Raw genomic sequence first — 26,277 nt, forward strand, 5'->3', positions numbered from 1 at the left:
GCGTAACGGGCTATGGAGATGTCCTTCGTACGCACACCCTCTCGAAGAGGCTCCCATCTCTTGTTTTTTTTACACCCAAATTCTCTCATCAACAGCAATCGAGCTTGATATACAACAAATAAATTTAATCCCTGTTTCTCTCCCAGTTCCAGCGTTTTCTGTGACCTCCAGCCTTTGCAAGAAGCGGCTCTTGTACAAGAAGTGATCCGAGACAGAATCACCTGTGGGCCACATGCAGCGAGTCAGTGTGGCCACAGGAGTGTGAAACCACAGCTCTTAGTCCTAAATGCAGACTCCCTTAGTAAATTAGAAACAGTGCTTTCTTTAATCAGTATTAGAAAGTCATACAAAAATTATATAACCACTACATTTAAATGCTAATTGATTATTGGCACTTGTTGGTTTGAGTGAGAATGGTCAGTATAGAAGTGACCAAGAGCCTTCTATAGGACAATGTATTCCATGGAAAAAGAATTGTTTTATGTACAATTATTGAATGAATTATTAAAGGTTATTCAAATAAGAGGTGACCCTGAGGTATATAATATTCGGAAGAGGTTGCCAGAGTACGTGCTGAGATGTTCTGTCTTCATGGGATGGGGGAGTTTAGAACCAGTGCGTTTCAGAATACGGGGCTGATTATTGGAGACAAGGGATGAGGAAGAAATTCTTCTCTCAGCGAGTTGTGCATTGTGTAATTCTGTACCTGGAGAGTTTCGGAGGCTAGGTGTATATTCAAGGTTGGGACGGACTTGGAGGGTCACAGGTAACAGAGAGTAGGTAAGAAAGTGGAGTGAGACCAAGGTCAGATTGGTTCTAATGGTATTGAATGACAGCACCATTCTCTTGCTCCTGTTACATTCTTATTGGAAATGGTTAGTCAAAAGAAGCCATGGTATTAGTTTCCACAAAGCCCCACAGTTGACTGCAGTGTGAACAATATTGCTGCGTTACACGTGTGCACACACACACTCTCCTGTGTGCGACTTTCCCACTTGCCACACCAGAAATACGTGACCTCGTGTGCTGATAAATAGCAGAACCCTGGGCGTGGATTTAGAATCTAGAAGAACGAGGGGATAGGGCATTTTAGACCAGTTATTGCGAACACACGTATCATATTGACAGAGTGGAAGTAGAGAGGAGGAGTCTAGGACCGGGGGCACTGCCTCAGGATAGAGGGGTGTCCTTTTAGAACTGAGGTTATGAGGAATTTCTTTAGCCAGAGAGTGGTGAATCTGTGGAATTTTTGCCACAGGCAGCTGTAGAGGCCAAGTCTTTAATAGATAAAGAGGTTAATAGATTCTTGATTGGTCAGGGTGTGAAGGGAAATGGGGAGAAGGCAGGAGACTGGGGCTGAGAGGGAAAATGAATCAGCCATGATGAAATGGCAGAGGAGAGTCAATGGGCCAAATGGCCAAATTCTGCTCCAATATCTTATGGTCTTTTGGTCTTATTACCAGGCTTTTTAATTATCTGCCACTCTTCTCATTCATGATGGGCTGTGTGTATAAGTTACGATGCACTGCTTCCCCACCATCACTAAATTTTAGTGATAGTACTTATTCCAGTTTTGATTTGTATTGCTTTCCTTTAAAGGATCCCTCCGTGTGTCATAGCCCCCATTACTTGACTTCAGAACTCCTTCAGCCTTTTTTCAGTGCATTGCAGTATCGGGCAATTAATTAGTCCCGTTGCACTCTCTTCTGTCCGGCCAATCACAGTGCCCAGCTGTGGTCTTGCTGTGTCCAGCCTCATGTAAGGTGGGGGCAGTAGTCTGTGGGCAAGTGTGTGCCTGATGTCCCTGTCATAAACTGCAGGTTATCTGCACATTCCCTCGCCTGGAAATCAGGAGGCAGTTCCTCAGAGGGAAATAGTTCTCGGCCGCTCCTGGAGAAACTTCGTACAAACCCGGAGTCGATAGGATCTAAGGCGGGAGGAGGCAGGGTGCTTCTCAAAAGCGAGCCTGGAGACGGCAGCAAAGACTCTGAGACAGAAAGTAGGTCAGAGATGGAGTCACAGACAGCGAGTCAGAAATGGAGACAATGGACTGGAGGTGAGCCGCAGACAGCCGCAGCTCAGCCAGTGTCGCAGACCATGAAATGAGAGTGAGTCAGTGGAGGTAATCTGTTTGATGCTGAGATAGCACACATCCTGGAACGTATCATCAGTGATGTAACCTGGGGTCATCGGGAGATTTGGGTCTTTAGACACCCTCACCCAGGTGGCCCAGCCAGGGCTGATCGGTCCCCGGCTTGTATTTTTTCCCCCCTCGTGGACCAAGAGAAACACAGAAATGGTGGGACAGATGGGCGGAAACTAATAGTAGGACGGACGGGGGGGGGGGGGGGGTTCAATGTGAATATTGAGTGACGTTCAGAGGAAGCAAGACAGATGTAGAGATGCTGGTGAAAATAGTGTGAGAGAGACAGAAACAGTGTACTATGTAGAGAGAAGGGGGCAGTTTGATATATACAGGGAAACATGAAAACACTGTGGCAGACATGGATGCACTGGAGGAGATAGCGGACCAGAGATAGATGGTGAGCTGGACTCAGTTAAGGCGCCCCAGTGACTATAAAAGGTCGGAAAGGAGATAATACTCTGCTGACGTCAGTCCAGTCTTCATATGATCAGGGATGGTAGAATATTGAAAAAGGCACGGCCACAGTCACAGACAGAGTGCACCCTGTATCTATGGCAACAAAAGTGCAGGCAATAGTGCTGTAGCTCCGACTAATGGTTGTGATTATACGCAGCTTTAATGGCACTGGCGTTCTCGTAGATGAGGTCTGTTTGATTCTCGTAGATGGGTTCACTGACGTCCATCTGTTGTAGCATGTCCAGAACACACTGGTGCAGGAAGATATACTGAGACTGAAAAAACAAAAAACAACGGAAGGTGAGACACAAGTGTTACTCGCGATGATATGATACAGACGTTAATATTGAAAGTAAAGCATGCAGTTATTAATTGGAGAAGATGAAGGGAGAACAGTTATTACCCCTCAACCATCAGAGTCTTGAACTCAACTTCACTCGTCCCATCACTGAAGTGTTCCTACAACCTCTGGACTCACTTTCAGAGACTCTTCATCTCATATTTTCTCTACTTATTGATCAGTTATTTATTATTAGCTTTTTTCTGTTTGTATTTGCACAGTTTGTTGTCTTTCGCACACTAGTTGTTTGTCCATCCCGTTGGGTGTGGACTTTCATTGATTCTATTGAGTTTCTTGTATGTTTTGTGAATGCCCGCAAGAAAGCATATCCCAGGGTTGTGTATGGTGATATATACATACTTCAATAATAAATTTACTTGAATCTTTGAAGACAATGGGTCTCTGCCATCCAACATCGCCTGCATGCTCAAAAAAAAATTGCAACCTTCCCGTAATGGCCGAGACTTTGACGTTGGCTGAAGGGTCAACAGCCTCTGTGCTCTAGGCAGGGAAGGCTTTTCCTGTGACCTGTCCTACATCAGCTGTACAAGGAGTTGGCCTTGATAGAAAATAACATGAAACAGATTGATCTTCTCAAGACTCAACAGGACGGTGTGGTCTCTCACCTCAGCCCTCGAACTGAGAAAAATGAGACAGCAGGTACTGTCCCTATTATGATCACGGTCTTCTTGAGGGCAATTGAGTCTTACCAATAATGCCCACATCCCAAAACACATGTTAAAAATACAGTGAAGTTCCCTCCACACTGTCCCATCAAATGCTCCCTTTGGTTGGGAGTTGGAAGGTGGATCGATAGCAAGAATCCAATATTAATCGCAAGTGGCCGATAGATCGCTCAGTGATTGGGCTTGCCCACCTCCACCTCCCCCCTTTGTGCGTGCTTTCGAGCGTACATGTCTTTATTGTCTCAGGCGTCTCGGCTCATGGCTCTCACATTGTAAGTTACCCAGCACACTATCGACATTACTCAGTGCACCACGGTAGCGTAGTGGTTTGTGCAATGCTTTACGGTGCAGGCAACCGGGGTTCAATTCCTGCTGCTGCCTCTAACGAGTTTGTATGTTCTCCCCACAACTGCATAGGTTTCCTTTGGGGGGTCTGGTTTCCTCCCACGGTCCAACAACATACCATTTGGTAGGTTAATTTGGCATTGTAAACTGTCCTGTGATTAGGCTAGGGTTAAATCGGCAGTTGCTAGGTAGCATGGCTCAAAGGGCCAGAATAGTCTATTCCACTTTGTATCTCAATAAATAATAAATAAATGCATTTAATCATACTACTCCATTGTCAATCTTGCTCCGCGCCTAGGTAACAGTCAGGAACATGACAATGGAGAGAAATTCACTCAAATTGATCATGATTAATGGCAAAGTCAATAAAAATGTAGAAACTCCTCACCTCGGTCTGAACCATGCACGTCCGATTCATCCTCATTTTACGGACAATTCCATAAACATCAACCAATAACTCCTTCTCCACACATTGCATTAGGTAGTCAAGGCCAATGAAAGTGCCAGTCCGCCCAACACCTGCACTGAAATTTAAACAGGGACATTAAACACATTTCCTCCAAGAGGAATCCCTTGTCATAGGCTTTGAAGGCCTGTGTACCTCAACAACCTAGAGAACTTTGATTCGGCTCTTGGTAGGGTCACCCATGCCAAAAAGGTCAAGGGGCAAAGGCCAAAGCAAGAGCGGTCCACTGGTCCTCCAGGTTTGAGGGTTCAGCTGAGAGTTAACAACCCTGACTGGTCTAATAAAATTATTACAGAAACAGCTGAGTGTAATGCTATTCCTGAGTTTCCATCTGGGACTTGCATGACTGACAGCAGTGAAAACCGAGAGAAAATTACTGACATGATGAAGGAAGCCTTGAACACCACCAGAGATGGCCTTCACTCTTGATGGTCAGTAAGTAATTAAGCACAGTTGATATATTGATATTATCTTAGTTTCGATGGCCTCGATGGAGTGGCTCTGAAGAGGATGTTTCCTATGGTGGGGGAGTCTAAGACAGAGGACACAGCCTCAGAATGGAGTAGTGTCCTTTTAGAACGGAGATGAGGAGGAATTTCTTTAGCCAGAGGGTGGTGAATCTGTGGAATTCATTGCCACAGGCAGCTGTGCAGGCCAAGTCATTGAGTATATTAAAGGCAGAGGTTGACAGATTCTTGACTGGTCAGGGCATGAAGGGATATGGGGAGAAGGCAGGAGATTGGGGCTGAGAGGGGAAATGGTTCAGCCATGGTGAAGCAGGTTTGAAGGGCCAAATGTCCTAATTCTGCTCCTATATCTTATGGCAATATCATCAGTTATAAAAAATTCTGATTAAATCAGGTGTTCACCCCAATAATAATCTATCTCCCTCAGTTACTCAAAAACCTCTCTCCTCCAGCACTTTGCCTGACTAGCTGTATCTCTCCTGATGTTAATCATGGTAGCATACCAGTTAGCATAACGCATTACACCACCACTTCCCACCGCTGTCTGTAATGAGTTTGTACATTCTCCCTGTAACCTTCAGGTGCTCTGGTTTCCTCCCACATTCCAAAGACCTACAGGTTAGTAGGATAATTGGTCACATGGGTCGGTGGGGCCAGAAGGGCCTATTACTGTATCTATAAAATCAAAACACTACAGCTGCCTCACTGATGTTCAGCAACCCCTGTCCCTCAGTGCCCTGTTACTAACACAATGTCCATTAAATCAAGTTTCCTCAGCACATGTTAATGGTTACACTCAGTGGCCACTTCAGTAGGTACACCTGTACCTATTATTAATTAAACCTCTTGTTTAATTTCTTGTTTTAGTTCCAAAGTTTCTGAATCAGTTTCTTTCTCTTCTTGTTTTTCTTTCATCTTGACATTGGTGCTTCAGGAGCAGTCTGTTGAGAATTTGAGTCTGTACTACTGACTGATGCTCATTAGTGATTTGCTCATTAATGCAAATATCCTATCAGCCAATCATGTGGCAGCAGCTCAATACATAAAAGCATGCAGACATGGTCAAGAGGTTCAATTGTTTTTCAGACCAAAACATCAGAATGGGGAAGAAATGTGATCTAAGTGACATTGACCGTGAAATGATTGTTGGTGCCAGACGGGGTGGTTTGAGTATCTCAGAAATTGCCGATCTTCTGGGATTTTCACACACAATAGCCTCTAGAGTTTACAGAGAATGGTGCGAAAAACAAAAGAAAACGTCAAGCAGCACACACAAAATGCTGGTGGAACACAGCAGGCCAGGCAGCATGTATAGGAAGAAGTACTGTTGACGTTTCAATAGACAATAGGTGCAGAAGTAGACCATTCGGCCCTTTGGGCCGAGACCCCTCATCTAGTCCTGAATTTCCAGCATCTACAGATTTCCTCGAGTTTGCAAAAGAAAACATCAAATGAGCGGCAGTTCTGAGGGTGAAAACACCTTGTTAATATGAGACAACACGAGTGAATCTGCAGATGCTGGAAATAAATAAAAACACAAAATGCTGGCAGAACTCAGCAGGGTTTCGGCCCAAAACGTTGTCACTACCTCCTCCCATAGATGCTGTCTGGCCTGCTGAGTTCTGCCAGCATTTTGTGTTTTTATTTGTTAATATGAGAAGTCAGACTGGTTCAACTTGACAGGACGGTGACAGTAACTCAAATAACCACATGTTACAACAGTGGTGTGCAGAAGAGCATCTCTGAACGTACGACATGTCGAGCCTTGAAGTGGATGGGCTACAGCAGCAGAAAATCACACCAGGTTCCACTCCTGTACCTAATAAAGTGGCCACTGAGTGTATATCTCATCCAGTGTTATTCCAGATATCAGTGCCTTGTTATTGCTCGGAAATTGAATTGGACAATGTGCGTAAGGATGAGAAATTAATTATCTAATCCCTAGAGAACACATAAATGAAGAATTCACAAGACAGAGACTGGATGAAAAGGAATTCTAGCTTATAAAAAGCAGTAGTGAAAAGCTTGGGGTGCTTTTAAGATATAATCTCAACTTGTGTACAAAAATGAACAAGCCAGGCTTTTGAGCATCTTACCTACAATGTACAACAGGGAGTCCACCCTGATTCCTGTTCATGTAATCCCGGACAAACTTTTGGAACTGCAGCAGTTTGTCCGTGGTGTTAGGAACACCGTGATCCGGCCACGAGGTGAAATGCATCTGGGTGACTGTACGGGGCTGTGAGCACCCGGCCTATTTGAAGAAGGCAAAGCATTAGTCCCAACCTGTTTCTCTTTCCAGACCTCCCTAGCAAGCAGGTGCACAGGTAATCATCACCCTCTGTTACCTGAAGTACCCGTATCGCACCTGTACAATCACTTGTCTAATTACCTTACAGGTAGTGCACTAGGAGTATGAGTTGATCCGCTGGTTCCTTTAGCCTGTTTTGATGATCAAAAAAATCTGATTCCATTCTTAACTCTTCACTACTGTCCAAAACTGCTCACAATACTCAAAGTGAGGCCTCACCAGGGCCTTATAAAGCCTCAACTTTGCATCCTTGCTTTTATATTCCAGTCCTCTCGAAATGAATCCTAACATTTGCATTCCTCACCGCTGACTCAACCTGCAAATTAACCTTTTGGGAATCATGCACAAGGACTCCTAAGTCCCTTTGCACCTCAGATTTTTGAATTTTCTCTCCATTTAGAAAATAGTCAACCCTTTTATTTCTTATGCCAAAGTGCATGATCAAACACCTCCGAACATTGTATTCCATCTGCCATTTCTTTGCCCATGCTCTTAATCTGTCTAAATCCTTCTTAAAGACTTCTGAAGGATAAAAGACTTATGGTTGTGATCAATCATTGATCAGCTAGCTCTCCCTTTTGATCAATCATTGATCAGCTATCCCTTTTGATCAGTCAGTGATCAGCTAGTTCTCTCTTTGTCCCTTTGCAAATGATACTCCACCTTCTCGATGTGGAGATTCCTGATCGTCCACTCAGGCAAAATCTCTTCTGAAATGATGTTCACTGCGATGTCCCCGTAGACAGACGTTCTGTTGTCCATTGGCCAATAGCATTCACATTTGACCTGGAAACAATTAAAACAAATTTAAGGCGGGATTCACACAAGGTAGGTGATAACAAGTTGAGCAGCAGGTCAGGGTTCTGCCAGGGAAAGAAGTTGGCTCTGCAGTCCTCTGCACGGTGAGGATTAGTACTGACTGCGATTAAGTACTACCATTCTAGCATACAAGCTCGATTCCAAGATCAATTTTCACACAGGAGGCCTTATGGTTGGTCCAGCTCCAAGCACTGGTTTACACCTAAAAGGGCAGTCACTGTCAGGTCACTTTGGTGTGATCTCACCATACAGGGTTAGCAGCTCGTTTGCCTATGGCTTTTGATTGGTGGCAAGACAGCCACAGCCTTAACTTCATAATCTCTCAAGTAGTCTCTCAGCTTGTTCTTTTTTTCCCATCTCGGCCTGAAATGTTAACTGTTTAGATTCCTCCAGCATTCTGTGTGTGTGCTCTGGATTTCCAGCATCTGTAGATTTTCTTGTCTCTCAGGTGGTTAATGTGTACACTACCACAGTTATACAGTTTTCCAAATTTTAATTGAACTGCGAGAGTGTTGATGCACCATCAATAACTCACTCTGAGATGTAAGAAGCGAGATATCGGCTTTTATTGACTGGAAGAATGAACAACACTACATCCTGGAGAATGAGGCCGGGCTCAGGCCTCAATCGCCTTTATACAGGGGTCTGTGGGAGGAGCCACAGGAGCAGTCCAGACAGGTATATGTAGTTCACCACAAGTGTAGCGGTTAGCAGGATGCTCTTACAGCTCAGGGTGTCAGAGTTCAGAGTTCAATTCCAGCGTCATCAGTAAGGAGTCTGTACATCCTCCCCATGGAATGTGTGGGTTTTCTCCGGGTGTTCCGGTTTCCTCCCACAGTCCAAAGATGCATCAGTTGGTAGGTTAAATTGTCCCATGATTATCCCTGGGTTAAATCGAGGGCCTCCTTGGCGGTGCTCGAAGGGCCGGCAGGGCCTGCTCAGCACTGTATCTCAATAAAATAAATGAATAGAGAGAGTACAGAGAAGATTTACTAGAATGTTACCTGGGTTTCAGCACCTAACTTACAGAGAAAGGTTGAACAAGTTAGGTCTTTATTCTTTGGAGCGTAGAAGGTTGAGGGTGGACTTGATAGAGGTATTTAAAATTATGATGGGGATAGATAGAGTTGACGTGGATAGGCTTTTTCCATTGAGAGTAGGAGAGATTCAAACAAGAGGACATGAGTTGAGAGTTAAGGGGCAAAAGTTTAGGGGTAACACGAGGGGGAATTTCTTTACTCAGAGAGTGGTAGCTGTTTGGAACGAGCTTCCAGTAGAAGTGGTAGAGGCAGGTTCGGTATTGTCATTTAAAGTAAAATTGGATAGGTATATGGACAGGAAAGGAATGGAGGGTTATGGGCCGAGTGCAGGTCGGTGGGACTAGGTGAGAGCAAGGTGACTAGAAGGGCCGGGATGGCCTGTTTCCGTGCTGTAATTGTTATATGGTGAATACCTAAGATACGAGGAAGGCCTAATCATCACAAGATGTTCATGTTGGCTGAAAACATTTTTCCTCTTCCCGGCTTACAGGGCTTGAGAAACCAAAACTAACCTGGAGAGTTCACTGTGTACTATTTAATTTCTCTGCAGCCAATTAACAGTTGAGGGTAGAACCCTGAATTCTGTCCTGGCACCCTCATAGACTGAGAGGTTTAGTTTAGGATCTGCTACTGGCATTCCAAAGTTGTACGTTAGGGTTCGTGAGATGTGGGCACTCTACGTTGGAACAGGAAGTGTGGCAACTCTTTCAGGCTGCCCAACACAAACCTCGGTGATTTCATTTGGCGCCAACGGTGCGTTTCACTGTATGTTTCGATGTACACATGACAAATAAAGCTAATCTCCAGTCATTAAGGATTAGGGACTCACCCGATTTAGCTCAACACAGTTGGTCAGCATCACAATGACCTTTGACTTCTGCTCCCAAATCATTCGCCAGAAGTCCGCCACTGTATGAGGCAGGGGTCCCTGGGCAGCGATGAATGCCTTTTCGACATTGTAACCCTGTGAGAAAACAGAAGGAAAGGCCTGAAGAAAAGCCAACAGGAGTGAGAGAAAACTGCTGGGTGGAATACCCTCCTGGATGGACTATGTGAGGCTAGATGCTTTGAATGGGAGGGGAAAGGGTAGGGGTGGGGGTGCAAAAGATGACGTTTAGTAAGGCAACTCAGCTAACACCCAGAACAGTCATTTACCCCGTGGGACACCAAGCAAAGATGATATATTCCTTGGGGTGTAAGGGTCAAATGTTAATCTGGTGTGGCCTCAATGTGTTCTTGTACCAGGCACTGCTACTTACAGTGACGAGCTCTGTTTGTTGCTTGATCTTTGGCCATGTGCTTGTACCTACACAAAGAAACTCATGGACACTACACCTCTCTGGCACCGTTCAGTGTGTGTGGTCAACATCTGAGAGTCCAGATAATGTTCAAAGTTTAAAAGTTCAAAGCACATTCATGATCAAAGTACGTATAAATTATACAACCTTGAGATTCGTCTCCTTGCAGGCCGCCACAGAACAAGAAACCCAAACTAACCCATTTAAAAAAGACCACCAAACACTCAATGCACAGAGAGAGAAACAAACACACACATTGAGCAAACAATGAAAGCAAACTACAGTGTTCAGAATGAAAGTGAGTCCATAGTCACAAAGCCTGGAGCAGGCCACAACCTCAGCCTCAGTTCATCACACAGCAGAGCCAAACGTCGCGGAGCTCGCAGACACGAAGCCCGGAGCAGGCTCACAGCCTCAGCCTCAGTGCCGCGGAGAGAGGAGTGAGTGTCGCGGATGTCTCAGAGATTGTGCACTCGTCATTGCCATCATGTGCCATGCCGTATGACATCATCATGATGTGCCTTGCCCTATGGCATCATCATTAGGTGCTGCGACATATGGTGTGGGCAATCTTTGACCATGATTGTTCTTGACAAATTTTTCTACAGAAGTGGTTTGCCATTGGGTGACCCCAGTCATTATCAACACTCTTCAGAGATTGTCTGCTTGGCATCAGTGGTTGCATAACCAGGACTTGTGATATGCACCGGCTGCCCATACGTCCATCCACCACCTGCTCCCATGTCTTCATTGTGACGCTGATCGGGGGCTAAGCAGGTGCTACACCTTGCCTGAGGTTGACCTGCAGGACAGTGGAGGGAAGGAGCTCCTTACAGCCCCTTTGGTGGAGATGTATTTCCTTCCCACCACCCCGATTGTACACTACACATGGGATTGAAGGAAGCTGAGGACGTCCTGGTGAAACAGTGAGCTTGGCACGCATGCTTGAGGTGTGCCGGGGTTGATAGTCAGTGAGGTGGGGATGTTATTTCTGATCTGCACGGACTGTGGTCTTCTGGTGAGGATGTTAAGGACCCATTTGCAGAGGGAGATACAGAGGCCCAGAATTTAGACATATGTTGAGAAACTTGTTGTTTTGTGGCAGCAGTACAGTGCAAGGCATAAAAATTGCAATAACTTTAACAACAAAGGATGAATAGCAAGGTAATGTTCATGGGTCATGGGCTATTCAGAAACCCGATGGCAGAGGGGATAAGATTATTCCTAAGTCACTGAGTGTGGGTCTTTAGTTTCCAGCATTTCCTCTCCGATAGTGGTAATGAAACGAGGGCATGTCCTGGATGGTAAGGGTTCTTAATGATAGATACCACCTTCTTGAGGCACCACCTTTTGAAGGTAGCTTCTTCTGAACCTGCACATTGGAGCCTCATGGACCCCTTGCTTAATGGTATTGGTCCATGGTATGAGAAAGGTTGGGGACACCTGTTCTATACCAATCAGTGATGCAACTGATGCTCTCCACTGTAGAAATCTGTTAAGAGTCCATGGTGACATACCAAATCTCCTCAAACTCCTAAAAATAATAGAGCTACTAGCATGCCTTCTTGATTACTGCATCAAGTCCAGGATAAATCCTCTGATATGTTGACGCTCAGGAATTTGAGGCTGCTCATTCTTTCCACCACTGACCCCTCGAAGAGGACTGGTGTGTGTTCCCTCGACTTCCCCTTCCTGAAGTCCACATTCAATTTCTTTGTCTTACTGACGTTGCGTAGAAAATCCTTTAGCCACGTCAGCTAACTATTTGCAAGCTCTGGAAAACACCTTTGGCACTAAAAAAATTTCAGCTGATCTCATGGTGAAGTTCAGACACACAGTCCAAGAAGAAGGTGAGAAACTCTCTGCCTAGCTTTTCAGGTTAGGCTAACTGCTGCATTGATTGTACCACAAAGGGGGCATTCAGTTGTCTGAGAAAATTCAATTGCTTGAGAGTGTGAAGGGTCCATTGGTTGCTCTACATATTCAAAAGACCCACAAGATGAGTGATCCAGCATCTTTTACTGAATTACTTAAAGAAGTTATAGAGGAGGAAAATATTTTTGAAAGGGACATTCAAACTTTTATGTTTGTGTTTACCCAAATCATACTTCCCCTAGATGTGGATATTTATCAGAACTGTCCTTTTCATTGTTATTCCCCATTCCCCAGAGTTATGTTGCTGTTGTCTTGTATTCTTAGTAACAGCTGACTCATTATGAGTCTATGCTGAGAGGATTACTTATGCATTGTGCTCCCTTCTCATGGGAAATACAAAAACAAAATAAATGTTAAACTCACTCTCTAATTGAGTAAGATTATAAGACCAAAAGAGATAGGAGCTCAGACAGGATGAAGAGATCAATACTCCCCAATGCCATTCGGCTTTGCAATTCAACTGCCAGGAGTAAGATATGTTAAAGTGCCGGGGTTAGGACTCAATGTATTTAAGTGAACTACTTAAGAACTTTTTAAAAAGCTATTATTAATGCTTTTTGAGAGGGTGATTTTAGATGCATATCATATTTTTACTGAGTTAAGTATTGTATGTAATTAGTTTTGCTACAATAAGTGTATGGGACTTTGGAAAAAAATGTTGAATTTCCCCATGGGGATGAATAAAGTATCTATCTATCTATCTATCTAGGAGCAGAATTAAGCTATTTGATTCATCGAGTCTGCTCTGCCATCCAATCATGGTTGATCCTTTTCTTCCCCTCTCTGCCCCACTCCCCGACCTTCTCCCCATAACCTTTGATGCTGTGGCCAATCAAGAACCTATCAGAATCTGCCCTTAATACACCAACCTGGCCTCCACAGCTGCCTGTGGTAACAAATTTCACAAATTCACCACCCTCTGGCTAAAGAAATTTCTCCTCATCTCTGCTTAAATGGACGCCCCTCTATCCTAAGGCTGTGCCCTCTTGTCCTAGACTCCACTACTATGGGAAACATACTTTCCCATCTATTCTGTCTAGGCCTTTCAACATTCGAAAGGTTTCAATGAGATTCCCCCTCATCCTTCTAAATTCCAGCGACTATAGGCCCAGAGCCATCAAATGTTCCTCATATGATAACCCTTTCATTACCAAAATCATCCTTCTGAACCTTCTCTGAGCCCTGTCCAATGCCAGCACATCTTTTCTTAGATAAGGAGCCCAAAATTGTTCACAATACTTAAGGTGATGCCTCACCAGTGCCTTAAAGCCTCAGCATCACATCCCCATTCTTATATTCTAGCCCTCTTGAAATGAATGCTAACATTGCTTTTGCCTCCCTCACCACTGCCTCAACCTGCAAGTTAACCTTTAGGGTGTTCTGCACAAGGACTCCCAAGTCCCTTTGCATCTCAGATTTTTGGATTATCTGAGATAATTTTCAAGATAATCAAGATTTTTTGGATCATCATCCAGATAAGGAAGTAACCTCAGATTTAGAAGAGCAGGGGAGCTGAATGGGTTGAAACTTTGTCTCCTCGGCCCTTTCCATTCACAGTTTGGAGAGCTGACTGAGATACTCACAGATTTTCAGAATCGTTTGTTTTGAATGTTTTGGGTGGCGGTGGGGGTGGGTCCATAGTTACAGATACAAATGTGCAAAACTCACAGGCATGTAACTTGCATTGATGTAATCCGAAGAGCTGCTGCCGGGCTGTGGGCTAAGTTTAACTCTGGTGGCATCGTCTGAAAGAGGAAAGAAATGTAATTGGAAGGAGCAACACACAGTAAATGCAGTCTCTTCAATGGAATAAGAAGCCACTTTGTGCATCAACAAGAGATGAACTGTCCTTCGTAACCTCCTGAAGGTAACACCTTTGACAGATGCATTGGTACTGACAAACAGTAATAGAACATTTGGTCCCTTGCACCTGTTTATCTACCCACATTCTCCTTAAGTCACTTAAGATCTTTGATGTGGTGACATTTTTACCCAGCTACTATCCAAACAGAAACGAGAACTTACATACCAGAGAAGAATGTCTGCTTTGATCTGTTTGCTCAAAGTTCAAAGTAAATTTTATTATCAAAGTACGTTTGTGTCACCATATTCAACCCTGAGATTCATTTTCCTGCAGGCATACTCAACAAATCTATAAAATAGTAACTATAATAATATCAATGAAAGGTCTACCAGAGTGCAGAAGATAACAAACCATGCAAATGCAAATATAAATAAATAGCAATTAATAACGAGAACATGAGATAAAGAGACCTTAAAGTGAGATCATTTGTTGTGGGACATCTCAATAGATGGGCAAGTGAGTATAGATATCCCTTCTGTTTGAGGGCATAATGGTCCTGGGTAGTAACTGTTCTTGAACCTTGTGGTGTGAATCTTGAGGGTCTTGCACCTTCTACTTGATGGTGCAGCGAGAAAAGAGCATGGCCTGGGTATGGGAATCTCTGATGATGGATGCCGCTTTCCTACGACACTGTTTCATGTAGACGTGCTCAATGGTTGGGGGGGGGGGGGGGTGGGCTTTACCTGTGATGTGCTGGGCTGAATCCATGACCTTTTGTAGGATTTTCCAGTCAAAGGCATTGGTGTTTCCATACCAGTCTGTGATGCAGCCAGCCAATACACTCTCCATCACACAACTATAGATGTTTGAAAAAGTTTGCTGTTGATTTTTTAAATCTTCATTTAAATACCACTATAAAGCCAGTTTTTTAAATATTTAATATCTAGAGGAGTTCAGGACTTACTTCTGGTGAATCTAAGGTGCCCTCCCATACAGGCCTACAGATTCTTCCACAGGAATGGTCACTCCCCTCCGAGTGCAGTCTCACTAGAGATTTATTTTACTATTTCAGAGCATGAATTGGGAATAAATGAAAAAGCAATAATGTGACCATGAAATTATTGGATTGTTTTAAAGGCCCACCTGGCTTACACCGGTGCTTCAAGGAAGATTTGTCTTTCCGATCTAGCGTGTTCGCCTCACAGAATTGATTCAAGCTTTACTTATCTCAGAAATGGCCCCAGCAGCTCATTCAGTTTGCAAATAATTAAAATGGACAATAAGTGCTGGTCTTGCCATCAATGTACACATCTATAATTTTCAGATTTAAGCTTATTTTAGCATCAAGAGCACAGCCAGTAAAGCAGCTGTCTCATGGCTCCAGCACTGTGGGTTCAAAACCTGACCTCCAGAGCTGTCTGTGTGGAATGTTCACGTTCCCTTTGTGAACGGACTGATTCCCATCAGGTGCCCTGGTTTTCTCCCACATCCCACACTAATGTGGCAGTTAACGCAATGCTATTACAGCTCGGGCATCGGAGTTGGGAGGGTGATCCTGGCATCCTTTGTAAGGAGATTGTACCTTCTCCCCATGGAATGCATGGGTTTTCTCCGTGTATTGTGGTGTGTCACATTTTGTAAAATATTGGATGAAATTCTGAACTGCTCCAAGTGACACTTTAACTCTTTGTGGGCTCGCAGCATGTAAGGTGTCTGTGCAAGTTAAACACTGTCGGTTTGTTAAACGTTTGCTGATTGCGGTTGGAGTCTTCCCTGGCCTCAGGCACAGTGGCATCAGGATGTCTGTCGATGAGCACGAGTTGTTTGAATGAAAGAAACCTTGCTAAGTTAGTGGCATGAGAACAAAACATCAAATAGTTTGTCTGCCTCTGTGTGTCTTGCTATGCTTGTGGATTGAACCCCTATTTATTTTCGCTCAGTTTTCAGGACTTCACCTAGACCGAAGAATCGCGATCGGTCAGTGCTAGGGCTCAGAACTAGGGTGGTTTCACTAGTTGAAATACAGAATTCCTCCGACAACAGCGACAATCAAATCCAACAATGACGGCAACAATCAAGCGATGACTAAGAATCATGATCCCTGAAATCTTTGTGGAGTGCTCCAGTTTCCTCCCACAATCCAAAGATGCAATAGTAGGTTAATTGGAGATTGTAAGTTGCCCCACAAGCCGGCTGGTGGTATCGTGTCATCTGCACCAGATTTTGAGGCAACCCAGTCAGCTCCAAACCCGTCCGGCTCCTTGCACGCTTTCCATCTGTGCTGGGTTTTGCGTCGAGCTAGCAACTCAGCCTCATAAAAAAACAAGACAAAAATGCTAAAGGAATGGCAAGGTTGCTGAGCGATGCGCTATAAGGTATGGAAAAGAACAACAATAAATTGTCCTGTGATTAGGTCAGTGTTAAATTGGGGGTTGTCTGGGGTTCCTGGACAGTGTGGCCCAAAGGGTCAGAATTGCCTATTCTGTGCTGTATCTCTAAACAAAAATAAATTCAAATCCCAAAGATATGTGGGTTACTGGGTTAATTGGTCGCTGTATAATACCTATAGTGCGGGAGTGAATGGCAGATGCTAGGACCCGTTGATGGGAAAGTGGGGGAAAACTATGGGGGGAATTGCTCTGTGAGTTGTTATGAACTCAATGGGTTAATTGCCTCCTTTATTGTCAAGAAGTATGAAACTAATATTTGCTAAGGAAGTGTCAAATTGTTACCACTCACTGCAGGTCAAGTTGCAATCAAAGTCCTAGCCCTAATGTTTAGACTGTTTCCCACCACCCCCCACCCCCAGTTCTGAAATCCCCAACCAGCAGAAAATGTTTCTCAATTCAATTTAAGCTTTATTGTTATTCAACCATGCATGAACATCTTAGGCAAAAGGCACAGATGGATTAACATCTGCACATCTCCATATGCCGGTAAAAAAATCACCAAGGTGATCAAAACAGACTCAAAGAGTTCAGAGGTAAGGTATTTGCCCCCAACGAGTACTAGGAACTTGCTTCCACATGGGGTGGCTGAGGTGAATAATATAGGTGCATTTAAGGGGATTGTTGATAAGGGAGAGGGGAATAAATCTATATGGTAAAGATGGGAGGAGGTTGGATGGAGTATAGGTATCAGTATGCAATAAATGGGCCAAATAGCCTCCTTCTGCAGTATAAGTCATTTGTAATCCATGGGAAACACTATCAGGAGAGCTAAGGATGAGTGGGTACACAGGCAGAAAAGACCATTGCCAAGGTCTTCATAGTTACCTAGTAAATGCCAAGCTGAGTACTTACAAGGAAAAATGTTCGTGTATCGATTCTTTGATCTGTTATCTGAGAGTTGGGAAACCTCCTTTGACTGTTCTAAGCCGACGTTTGCCAGACTCTGCAATGAATTGAAGAAGATTGTTTGTCAGCTGTGTCAGGAGAACCCAAACCTATTGGACTGCATAATATACGCTCTAGGCACGGTACCATACCTACAGTGGCACTGGACAGTGCCTAGGCACAATGCAATAGTGTGGAAACACCAATGGCTATGTACAGAAAAGCCTGTGAAAAGTATTGGATACTGCCCAGTCCACCACAGGAAAAGCCCTCCCCGGCATTAAACACATCTACAAGGAGCGTGGCCACGAGAAAGCAGCATCTAGCATCAAGGACCTAACAGCAGCAGCGAGGAAAGAGCTTGGCCTGGATGGTAAGGATTCTTGATGGTGGATACTGCTGCATGTAAATGTGCTCAGGGCTTTACCCATGATGTATTGGGCTGAATCCATTATCTTTTGTAGGATTTTCTGCCCAAAAGCATTGGTGTTCCCCTACGAGGCCGTAATGCATCCAGTCAGTACACTTTCCACCACGTCTCTAGAAGTTTGCCAAGGTTTTGATGACGTGCCAAGTCTACGCACACTCCTGAGGAAGTAGAGATGCTGTTGTGCTTTCTTCGCAATTACATTTATACAGTGAACCCAGGGCAGGATCTGTGCCCAACACTGTGTTTATTGGTTTATGCAATGGCATATTTTAACAGCACACTGCATATTCTCAGTAAGTTCTCAAAGTTCAAAGTAAATTTATTTTCATATTATATCTGTCATCATAAGCTCCCTTATGATTCACTTCCTTGCAGCATTCGCAGTAGAACTTCAATAGAATCAATGAAGAACTACATATAAAGACTGACAAATAGCCAATGTGCAGAAGAAGACAAACTGTGCAAATTTTAAAAAATATATCAATAATACTGAGGACATGAGTTGTACAGTCCTTGAAATGAGTCCATAGGACTCATATATTGTGGAATCAGTTGAGGTGAGTGAAGTTATTCACGCTGGTTCAGGAGCCTGATGGTTGAGGGGTAATAACTATTCCTGAATCTGATAGGGACGGGACCTGAGGCTCCTGTACCTGCTTCCTGATTGCAGCAGCAACAAGAGAGCATGGCCTGGATGGTTGAGGGGTAATAACTGTTCCTGAATCTGATAGGGACGGGACCTGAGGCTCCTGTACCTGCTTCCTGATTGCAGCAGCAACAAGAGAGCATGGCCTGGATGGTTGAGGGGTAATAACTGTTCCTGAATCTGATAGGGACGGGATCTGAGGCTCCTGTACCTGCTTCCTGATTGCAGCAGCAACAAGAGAGCATGGCCTGGATGGTTGGGGGGTCCTTGATGATGGATGCTGCTTCTTGTGGCAGCAGTCCCTGTAGATGTGCTCAAATGATGGGGAGGGCTTTGCTTGTGATGGACTGGGCTGTATGCACCACTCTTTATAGGCTTTTTTCCTGTTCTTGGGCATTGATGTTTCCATACTAGATTGTGATGCAACCAGTCGCAATACTCTCCACTGTACACCTATAAAAGTTTGTTAAAGTTTTAGATGACATACTGTATCTGCACCAACTTCTAAGAAAGGAGAGGCACAGTTGTGCCTTCTTTGCTCAGGCACTCAGAGTGAACATTTGAACAAAACATACATACCTGATACTCCTCAGCAAATCCAATATCTGTGTCTGCATGCTTCTTCTGGAAGTACCTCTCGTATTCACTCAGTGGAATGGGCCTGATGAACGAAGTATAAAAATACTGTTACGTACCCGTGACACGTGACAGTGGTACCCTTGTCACGTGACTGGGGTTGAAGTTATACTGGACATGAGGTAATGGTGGAGTGATGTCATTTTCCCGCCAGTAGAGGTCATGTGACAGGTTTTTTTCTACAGGGTATAAAAGGAAGACCCACCCTGTCAGGTGGGGCAGTTCGTGGCTGGATTTGCCAAGATGACTTCATGTTACTGTGTGATTTAATGTGATGACGCAGTTTAGTTAAAAATGAAGTTTTATATAATGCCTAAAGTTTAAAAGGTCAGAGCCAACGGTTTCTTTGCTGATGGAGAGTGAAGTTTGGAGATCAAGAAAAATCGATTTTCGATGGATTGACTTCGACCTTGTTTGATCCTCATTCGGAAGGATTTCGTTGACTATTCTCGCTGTTGACCCCTGGGATGACCAGAAAGGGTTTGAGAATAGTGTGGAAGAGAGGTCAGTCACTTTAAGTTGTTATATTTAATGAAATTCGACGTGGGAGTTCGACGCTGGGAATCGAAGGACATCAACGTGGAAGAGAATTTAAATCGCTTTAAAAAGTCTCTCCTTTTAAAAGTACCGTGAGCTTTTGAACTGTCGGCATATCGTTCTTTGAACTGTTTTCATTCGGCAATTCGCTTTAGAGAACTGAGTTCTTTTCAATACTGCTTTAAAGACTGTTTGGGACTGCAACGCTATTAAGAACTGTTTGATTCAGCTGCCAGCAGCTGAGCTCGGACCATTGTTTGGGTTTGTTTACTTTTGAAGGGGGTTTGTTATCAGTGTTTAATAAACGTGTTATTTGTTATAAAACCTCTTGCCTAACTCATCTATATTATTGTTGCCCGAATACGTAACATAATTATGGGGGCTTCGTTCGGAATTGAATTATTTGTGTTTAAAAAGTTTTTTGAATTTTGAATCGGTGTTTTGGTGACGGGGATTGCTCGGTTTCTTTTTGTTTGATTGGCTTGTGAGTGGTATTCGGCAACGATGAATATTGATGAGTTTCTGGATTCGCCAGTCGCGGATTTGTTAGCGAAGGCGAAAAAAACTGAAGTCTCTGAACTTGCGAATCGGTTGCATATTAAAGGGATTTTGCCAACTACTTCAAAAGCTGTAATACAGAGAAAGATCGCATCACATTTTGTGGCTTCGGGTCATTTTGAAGAATCGATTTTAGAATCGTTTCCAATAAGTAATCTGGAGATGCAGTTGCAAATTGAACAAATGAGGTTGGAACGTTATAAATTGGAAATTGAGCAAAAGCAGAGGGATTTTGAATATGCAATGGAGAAATTAAGGTCTGTAGAAAAGTCTGCTGATTCTAAAAAACCGTTTGTTGCTAGCCAAGAAGTTAAATTGGTCCCTCCATTTAGTGAAACAGAAGTGGAGAGATATTTTCAACATTTTGAAACTATTGCTCGGATGTCAGAGTGGCCGAAAGATAAATGGTCAGTGTTATTACAGAGTGTAATCAAAGGCAAGGCAAGACACGTTTACACAGCTTTAACTGCTGCGCAAGCATTAGATTATGATATTGTGAAAGAAAATATTCTCAAATCGTATGAATTGGTCCCAGAAGCGTACAGGGAAAGATTCAGGAGTTTGAAAAAGTCTGTGGAAAAGACTTATGTGGAATTTGCCTATGATAAAGCTATGTGTTTTGAGAGATGGGTTTCTTCTAAAAATGTAGATGAGGACTATGAGACATTGAGAGAGCTGATTTTGATGGAGGAATTTAAAAGAAGCATTCCTGTTGAAGTAAGGACCTACTTAAATGAGAGGGATACTGATAAATTGCAGGACTGTGCTAGATTAGCTGATGAGTATGTTTTAATCCATAAGAATAAATTTCCTCAGGGTAGAATTTTTAAGAGGAAAAATAATATGGAGACTCCAGGTAAATCAGAAATTAAATTAGAGGTTAATGAGAGAGGTAAGGAGGAAGGAAAACCTGTGAAGGAAGGACAGTTTGGTCTTATTTGTAACTATTGTAAGAAGCCTGGCCATGTAATAGCTAACTGTTTCAAATTGAAAAAGAAAGAGAAGGAAGCAGTTCCGGATGCTTGTGTGCAACATACTGAAGCACCTGTAAAGTTACAGGGTTTGGTAAACACAAATGAGGATTTGTTAGAGTCTGACAAAGTTAGAAAGGGATATGATCATTTTATAACTGAAGGGTTTGTATCCTTGAAAGAAGGATCTACTCTGGTGCCAATAAAAATTCTTAGGGATACTGGAGCTTCTCAATCACTGATGTTAGATAGTGTGTTGAAGTTTAATGAAGAGAGTGATACTGGTGAGGTAAATTACATAAGAGGTGTTGGAAGTGATTTTATGCCTGTACGTTTACATGAAGTAAATTTAAAGTCAGGGTTAGTTACAGGATTTGTTAAGGTAGGATTACAGCATAGTTTACCTGTGAAGGGTATTTCTTTATTGTTAGGTAATGATTTGGCAGGTGGACAAGTTTTTCCTGAAGTGCATTTGACAATGGAATCAGAGGAACCAGAGGTGAATTCTAACACAGATTCTTCCTGTGTTGTGACTAGAGCTATGGCTAAAAAAATTGATGTGCAGAATGAGGTTGTTACTCATGACTGTTCAACTCAGGATTTGAGTTTTGAGGATGTGTCAGAAACTTTCTTACCTTCGTTGTTTGAACAAGGTTCTGGGAGTAAGTCTGACTATGAAGATTTATCTTTGTCTCGGAAGGAGATGATAGCAGAGCAGAATAGAGATCCTGAGATTATAAAATTAAGGGAACAAGCTTTACTAGGTAGTGAAATTGAGAAGGTGTCAGTAGGATATTACTTGGAAAAAGGAGTGTTGATGAGAAAGTGGAGGTCGCCTACAATTCCTGCAAGTGAGGAATGGAATGTTGTTTACCAGGTGGTTGTTCCTAAAGTTTATCGGAATGAGATTTTGACTTTAGCTCATAGTGTGCCTTTAGGTGGACATCAAGGGGTAAGGAAAACTGTGGACAAGATTTTAAAACATTTTTACTGGCCTGGTTTAAGAAAAGATGTGGCGATGTTTTGTAAGACGTGCCATACTTGTCAAATTGTGGGTAAACCAAATCAGGTTACACCAGTAGCTCCATTACAACCTATTCCAGCATTCGGTGAACCGTTTTCTAAAGTTATTGTAGATTGTGTTGGTCCATTACCAAAGACAAAAACTGGTTATCAGTATTTGTTGACTATCATGTGTACTTCGTCTAGGTTTCCAGAGGCAGTACCACTTAGGAATATAAAAGCTAAAACTGTGACGAAGGCTCTTATAAAATTCTTTACTTATTTTGGATTGCCTAAGGAAATACAAACTGATCAAGGTAGTAATTTTATGTCTGGATTGTTTCAACAGATAGTTTATAAATTGGGAGCTAAGCAAATTACTTCGTCTGCATACCATCCAGAATCGCAAGGTGCCTTGGAGAGGTTTCATTCTACTCTCAAGAATATGATTAGGACATATTGTGTGGAGAATGAAGGTGACTGGGATGAGAGTATAAACTTACTTTTATTTGCAGTAAGGGAATCAGTACAGGAATCTTTAGGTTTTAGTCCATTTGAACTTGTGTTTGGACATAGAGTTAGAGGACCTTTAGCTTTATTGAAGGAACAGTGGATTAGTAAGGAAGTGCATACTAATTTGTTGGACTATGTTTTGAAATTTAAGGACAGGTTACATAGAGCTTGTAGCTTAGCCAAGGAAAATTTGAAGTTGGCTCAGGAGAAAATGAAGACTTGGTATGATAAGGAAGCTAGGATGAGGATGTTTAAGCCTGGAGATAAGGTGTTGGTTTTTTTCCCAGTGCAGACAAATCCTTTACAAGCTAGATTTCATGGACCTTATAAAATTGTGTCTAGAGTTAATGATGTGGATTATGTAATAAAAACTCCAGATCGTAAAAGGTCAACACAACTTTGCCACATAAATATGATTAAACCATATTTTGAGAAACAATCTGATACTGTGACTGTTGTGGTTAGTGAGAATGAGTTGGATTTAACTGGGAACATGATAGATGATTCATCTGACTTTCATTCTAAATCTAACATTGTTTCTGTTAGGTTACCTAATTCGACTATTTTGGAAAATATGGATGAGAAATTAGCACATTTACAGCTAGAGCAGAAACAACAGATGAAGGAATTGATTTTTAAGTATAAGGATTTGTTTCCAGATGTTCCGAGAAGGACTACTATAGCTTCACATGATGTAGATGTTGGAGATGCCAAACCTATTAAACAACATCCATATAGGATGAACATGGAAAAATGTGAACTTGCTGAGAAAGAAATTGAATACATGTTAGAGAATGATATTATTAGACATTCTAACTCGAATTGGAGTTCGCCATGTGTTATGGTGCCAAAACCTGATGGTAGTATTAGGTTTTGTACGGACTATAGGAAGGTGAATGCTGTAACGAAAACAGATGCATATCCAATTCCTAGAGTAGATGATTGTGTAGATAAAGTTGGAAAAGCAAAGTTCCTTACAAAGATTGATTTATTGAAAGGGTATTGGTGTGTTCCATTAACGGACAGAGGTAGAGAGATTTCTGCATTTGTAACTCCATCTGGGTTATATGAGTATAATGTTCTTCCATTTGGGATGAAGAATGCCCCAGGTACTTTTCAGAGGATGATTAATTCTGTGATTCAGGGATTGAAAGATACTGATGCTTATATTGATGATTTAGTGACAGGAAATGATACTTGGGAAGCACACATTATTGCGGTGGAGAAATTGTTTGAAAAGCTTTCAAAAGCTAACTTGACTATTAATTTAGCCAAGAGTGAATTTGGACATGCTACTGTGACTTACCTTGGTTATGTTGTAGGTCAAGGTAAGGTAGCTCCTGTTCAGGCAAAAGTTCAGGCAATTTTGGAAATTCCCACTCCAACGGGGAAAAAAACTCTCAGAAGATTTTTGGGAATGGTAGGATATTATCGAAAATTTTGTAAGAATTTTGCTAATGTTGCCCTTCCATTAACTAATCTTCTGCAGAAGAATGTGAAGTTTGTATGGACAGTGTTTTGTCAGGAAGCATTTGATAAATTGAAAACAATGATATGTGAACAACCTGTGCTTAAGGCACCTGACTTTGAAAAACCTTTTTCATTAGCTGTGGATGCTAGTGATGAAGCTGCGGGAGCAGTATTGATGCAAAGGAATGAGGGTGATGAGGTTGATCATCCAGTAGCTTACTTTTCTAAGAAATTTAATAAGCATCAAAGAAACTATTCAACAATAGAAAAAGAATTGTTATCTCTTGTTTTGGCTTTGGAATATTTTGAGGTATATGTTGGTACAACTCAAAAACCACTTATTGTTTACACTGATCATAATCCGTTAGTTTTTCTGAGTAAGATGAAAAACAAAAACAGAAGATTGTTAAATTGGAGTTTGATGTTACAAGAGTACAATATTGTGATAACTCATATTAAAGGTAAAGATAATGTGGTTGCTGATTGTCTATCTCGATATTGAATGTACAATGTTTTTTTTTTGGAGTGGTTTTTTTTTATTGTAACACTCCTACTGTATTGTATATTGTGTATGTTATATAATTTATACATTTGTTTTTCTTGTAAGTGATTGTTAAAATTTTTGTTCTTGTCAGACCAAAAATGTTTTTTTTGGAGGGAGGTGTTACGTACCCGTGACACGTGACAGTGGTACCCTTGTCACGTGACTGGGGTTGAAGTTATACTGGACATGAGGTAATGGTGGAGTGATGTCATTTTCCCGCCAGTAGAGGTCATGTGACAGGTTTTTTTCTACAGGGTATAAAAGGAAGACCCACCCTGTCAGGTGGGGCAGTTCGTGGCTGGATTTGCCAAGATGACTTCATGTTACTGTGTGATTTAATGTGATGACGCAGTTTAGTTAAAAATGAAGTTTTATATAATGCCTAAAGTTTAAAAGGTCAGAGCCAACGGTTTCTTTGCTGATGGAGAGTGAAGTTTGGAGATCAAGAAAAATCGATTTTCGATGGATTGACTTCGACCTTGTTTGATCCTCATTCGGAAGGATTTCGTTGACTATTCTCGCTGTTGACCCCTGGGATGACCAGAAAGGGTTTGAGAATAGTGTGGAAGAGAGGTCAGTCACTTTAAGTTGTTATATTTAATGAAATTCGACGTGGGAGTTCGACGCTGGGAATCGAAGGACATCAACGTGGAAGAGAATTTAAATCGCTTTAAAAAGTCTCTCCTTTTAAAAGTACCGTGAGCTTTTGAACTGTCGGCATATCGTTCTTTGAACTGTTTTCATTCGGCAATTCGCTTTAGAGAACTGAGTTCTTTTCAATACTGCTTTAAAGACTGTTTGGGACTGCAACGCTATTAAGAACTGTTTGATTCAGCTGCCAGCAGCTGAGCTCGGACCATTGTTTGGGTTTGTTTACTTTTGAAGGGGGTTTGTTATCAGTGTTTAATAAACGTGTTATTTGTTATAAAACCTCTTGCCTAACTCATCTATATTATTGTTGCCCGAATACGTAACAATACAGATATACTTCAACCGGTGATTTCTTGCCGCTGACTCAGGTGTGCGTTGAAAACCTCGCACTGAAATCTGGGCTAATCCTCTAGTGGGCAGCACGGTAGCTTAGTGGTCAGCACAAAGTTTTACAGTTCCAGCAACCCGGGTTCAATTCCCGCCGCTGCCTGTAAGGAATTTGTCCGTTCTCCCCGTGACCGCGTGGGTTTCCTCCGGGTGCTCCGGTTTCCTCCCACAGTCCAAAGACGTACCCATGGAATCAGAATCAGATTTAAAATCACCGGCATATGTCCTGAAATTTGTTAACTTTGTGGCAGCAGTACAATGCAATACATGATAAATATAGGAAAAAATGAATTACAGCAAGTGTATACATATATATTAAATAGTTAAATTCAGATAAGTAGTGCAAAAACCAGAAATTTTAAAAAACGTAGTGAGGTTGTGTTCATGGGTTCAATGTCCATTCAGAAATCAGATGATGGAGGGGAAGAAGCTGTTCCTGAATCGTTGACTGTGTGCCTTCAGACTCCTGTACCTCCTTTTGATT

At 42.5% G+C, this 26,277-nt stretch overlaps 1 protein-coding gene across 4 annotated transcripts in view; it reads right to left on the reverse strand.

Moving 5' to 3' along the window:
• Positions 1-302: 302 nt before the first annotated feature.
• Positions 303-26,277, reverse strand: part of LOC140719139 (receptor-type tyrosine-protein phosphatase H-like) — a 124,176-nt gene continuing 98,201 nt past the window's right edge. For all 4 annotated transcript variants that reach the window (XM_073033547.1, XM_073033544.1, XM_073033546.1 and 1 more), the window contains 8 exons: positions 19,104-19,185; positions 17,416-17,506; positions 13,978-14,054; positions 9,906-10,040; positions 7,881-8,003; positions 7,003-7,160; positions 4,362-4,497; positions 303-2,877 (listed from right to left, as the gene is read on the reverse strand). In XM_073033547.1, coding sequence (XP_072889648.1) covers positions 2,737-2,877; positions 4,362-4,497; positions 7,003-7,160; positions 7,881-8,003; positions 9,906-10,040; positions 13,978-14,054; positions 17,416-17,506; positions 19,104-19,185 — 943 coding nt within the window. In that variant the 3' untranslated portion in view covers positions 303-2,736. The remainder of the gene's footprint in view (positions 2,878-4,361; positions 4,498-7,002; positions 7,161-7,880; positions 8,004-9,905; positions 10,041-13,977; positions 14,055-17,415; positions 17,507-19,103; positions 19,186-26,277) is intronic.

This window comes from Hemitrygon akajei, chromosome 31, assembly GCF_048418815.1.
Source record: "Hemitrygon akajei chromosome 31, sHemAka1.3, whole genome shotgun sequence".
Lineage (NCBI taxonomy): Eukaryota > Metazoa > Chordata > Chondrichthyes > Myliobatiformes > Dasyatidae > Hemitrygon > Hemitrygon akajei.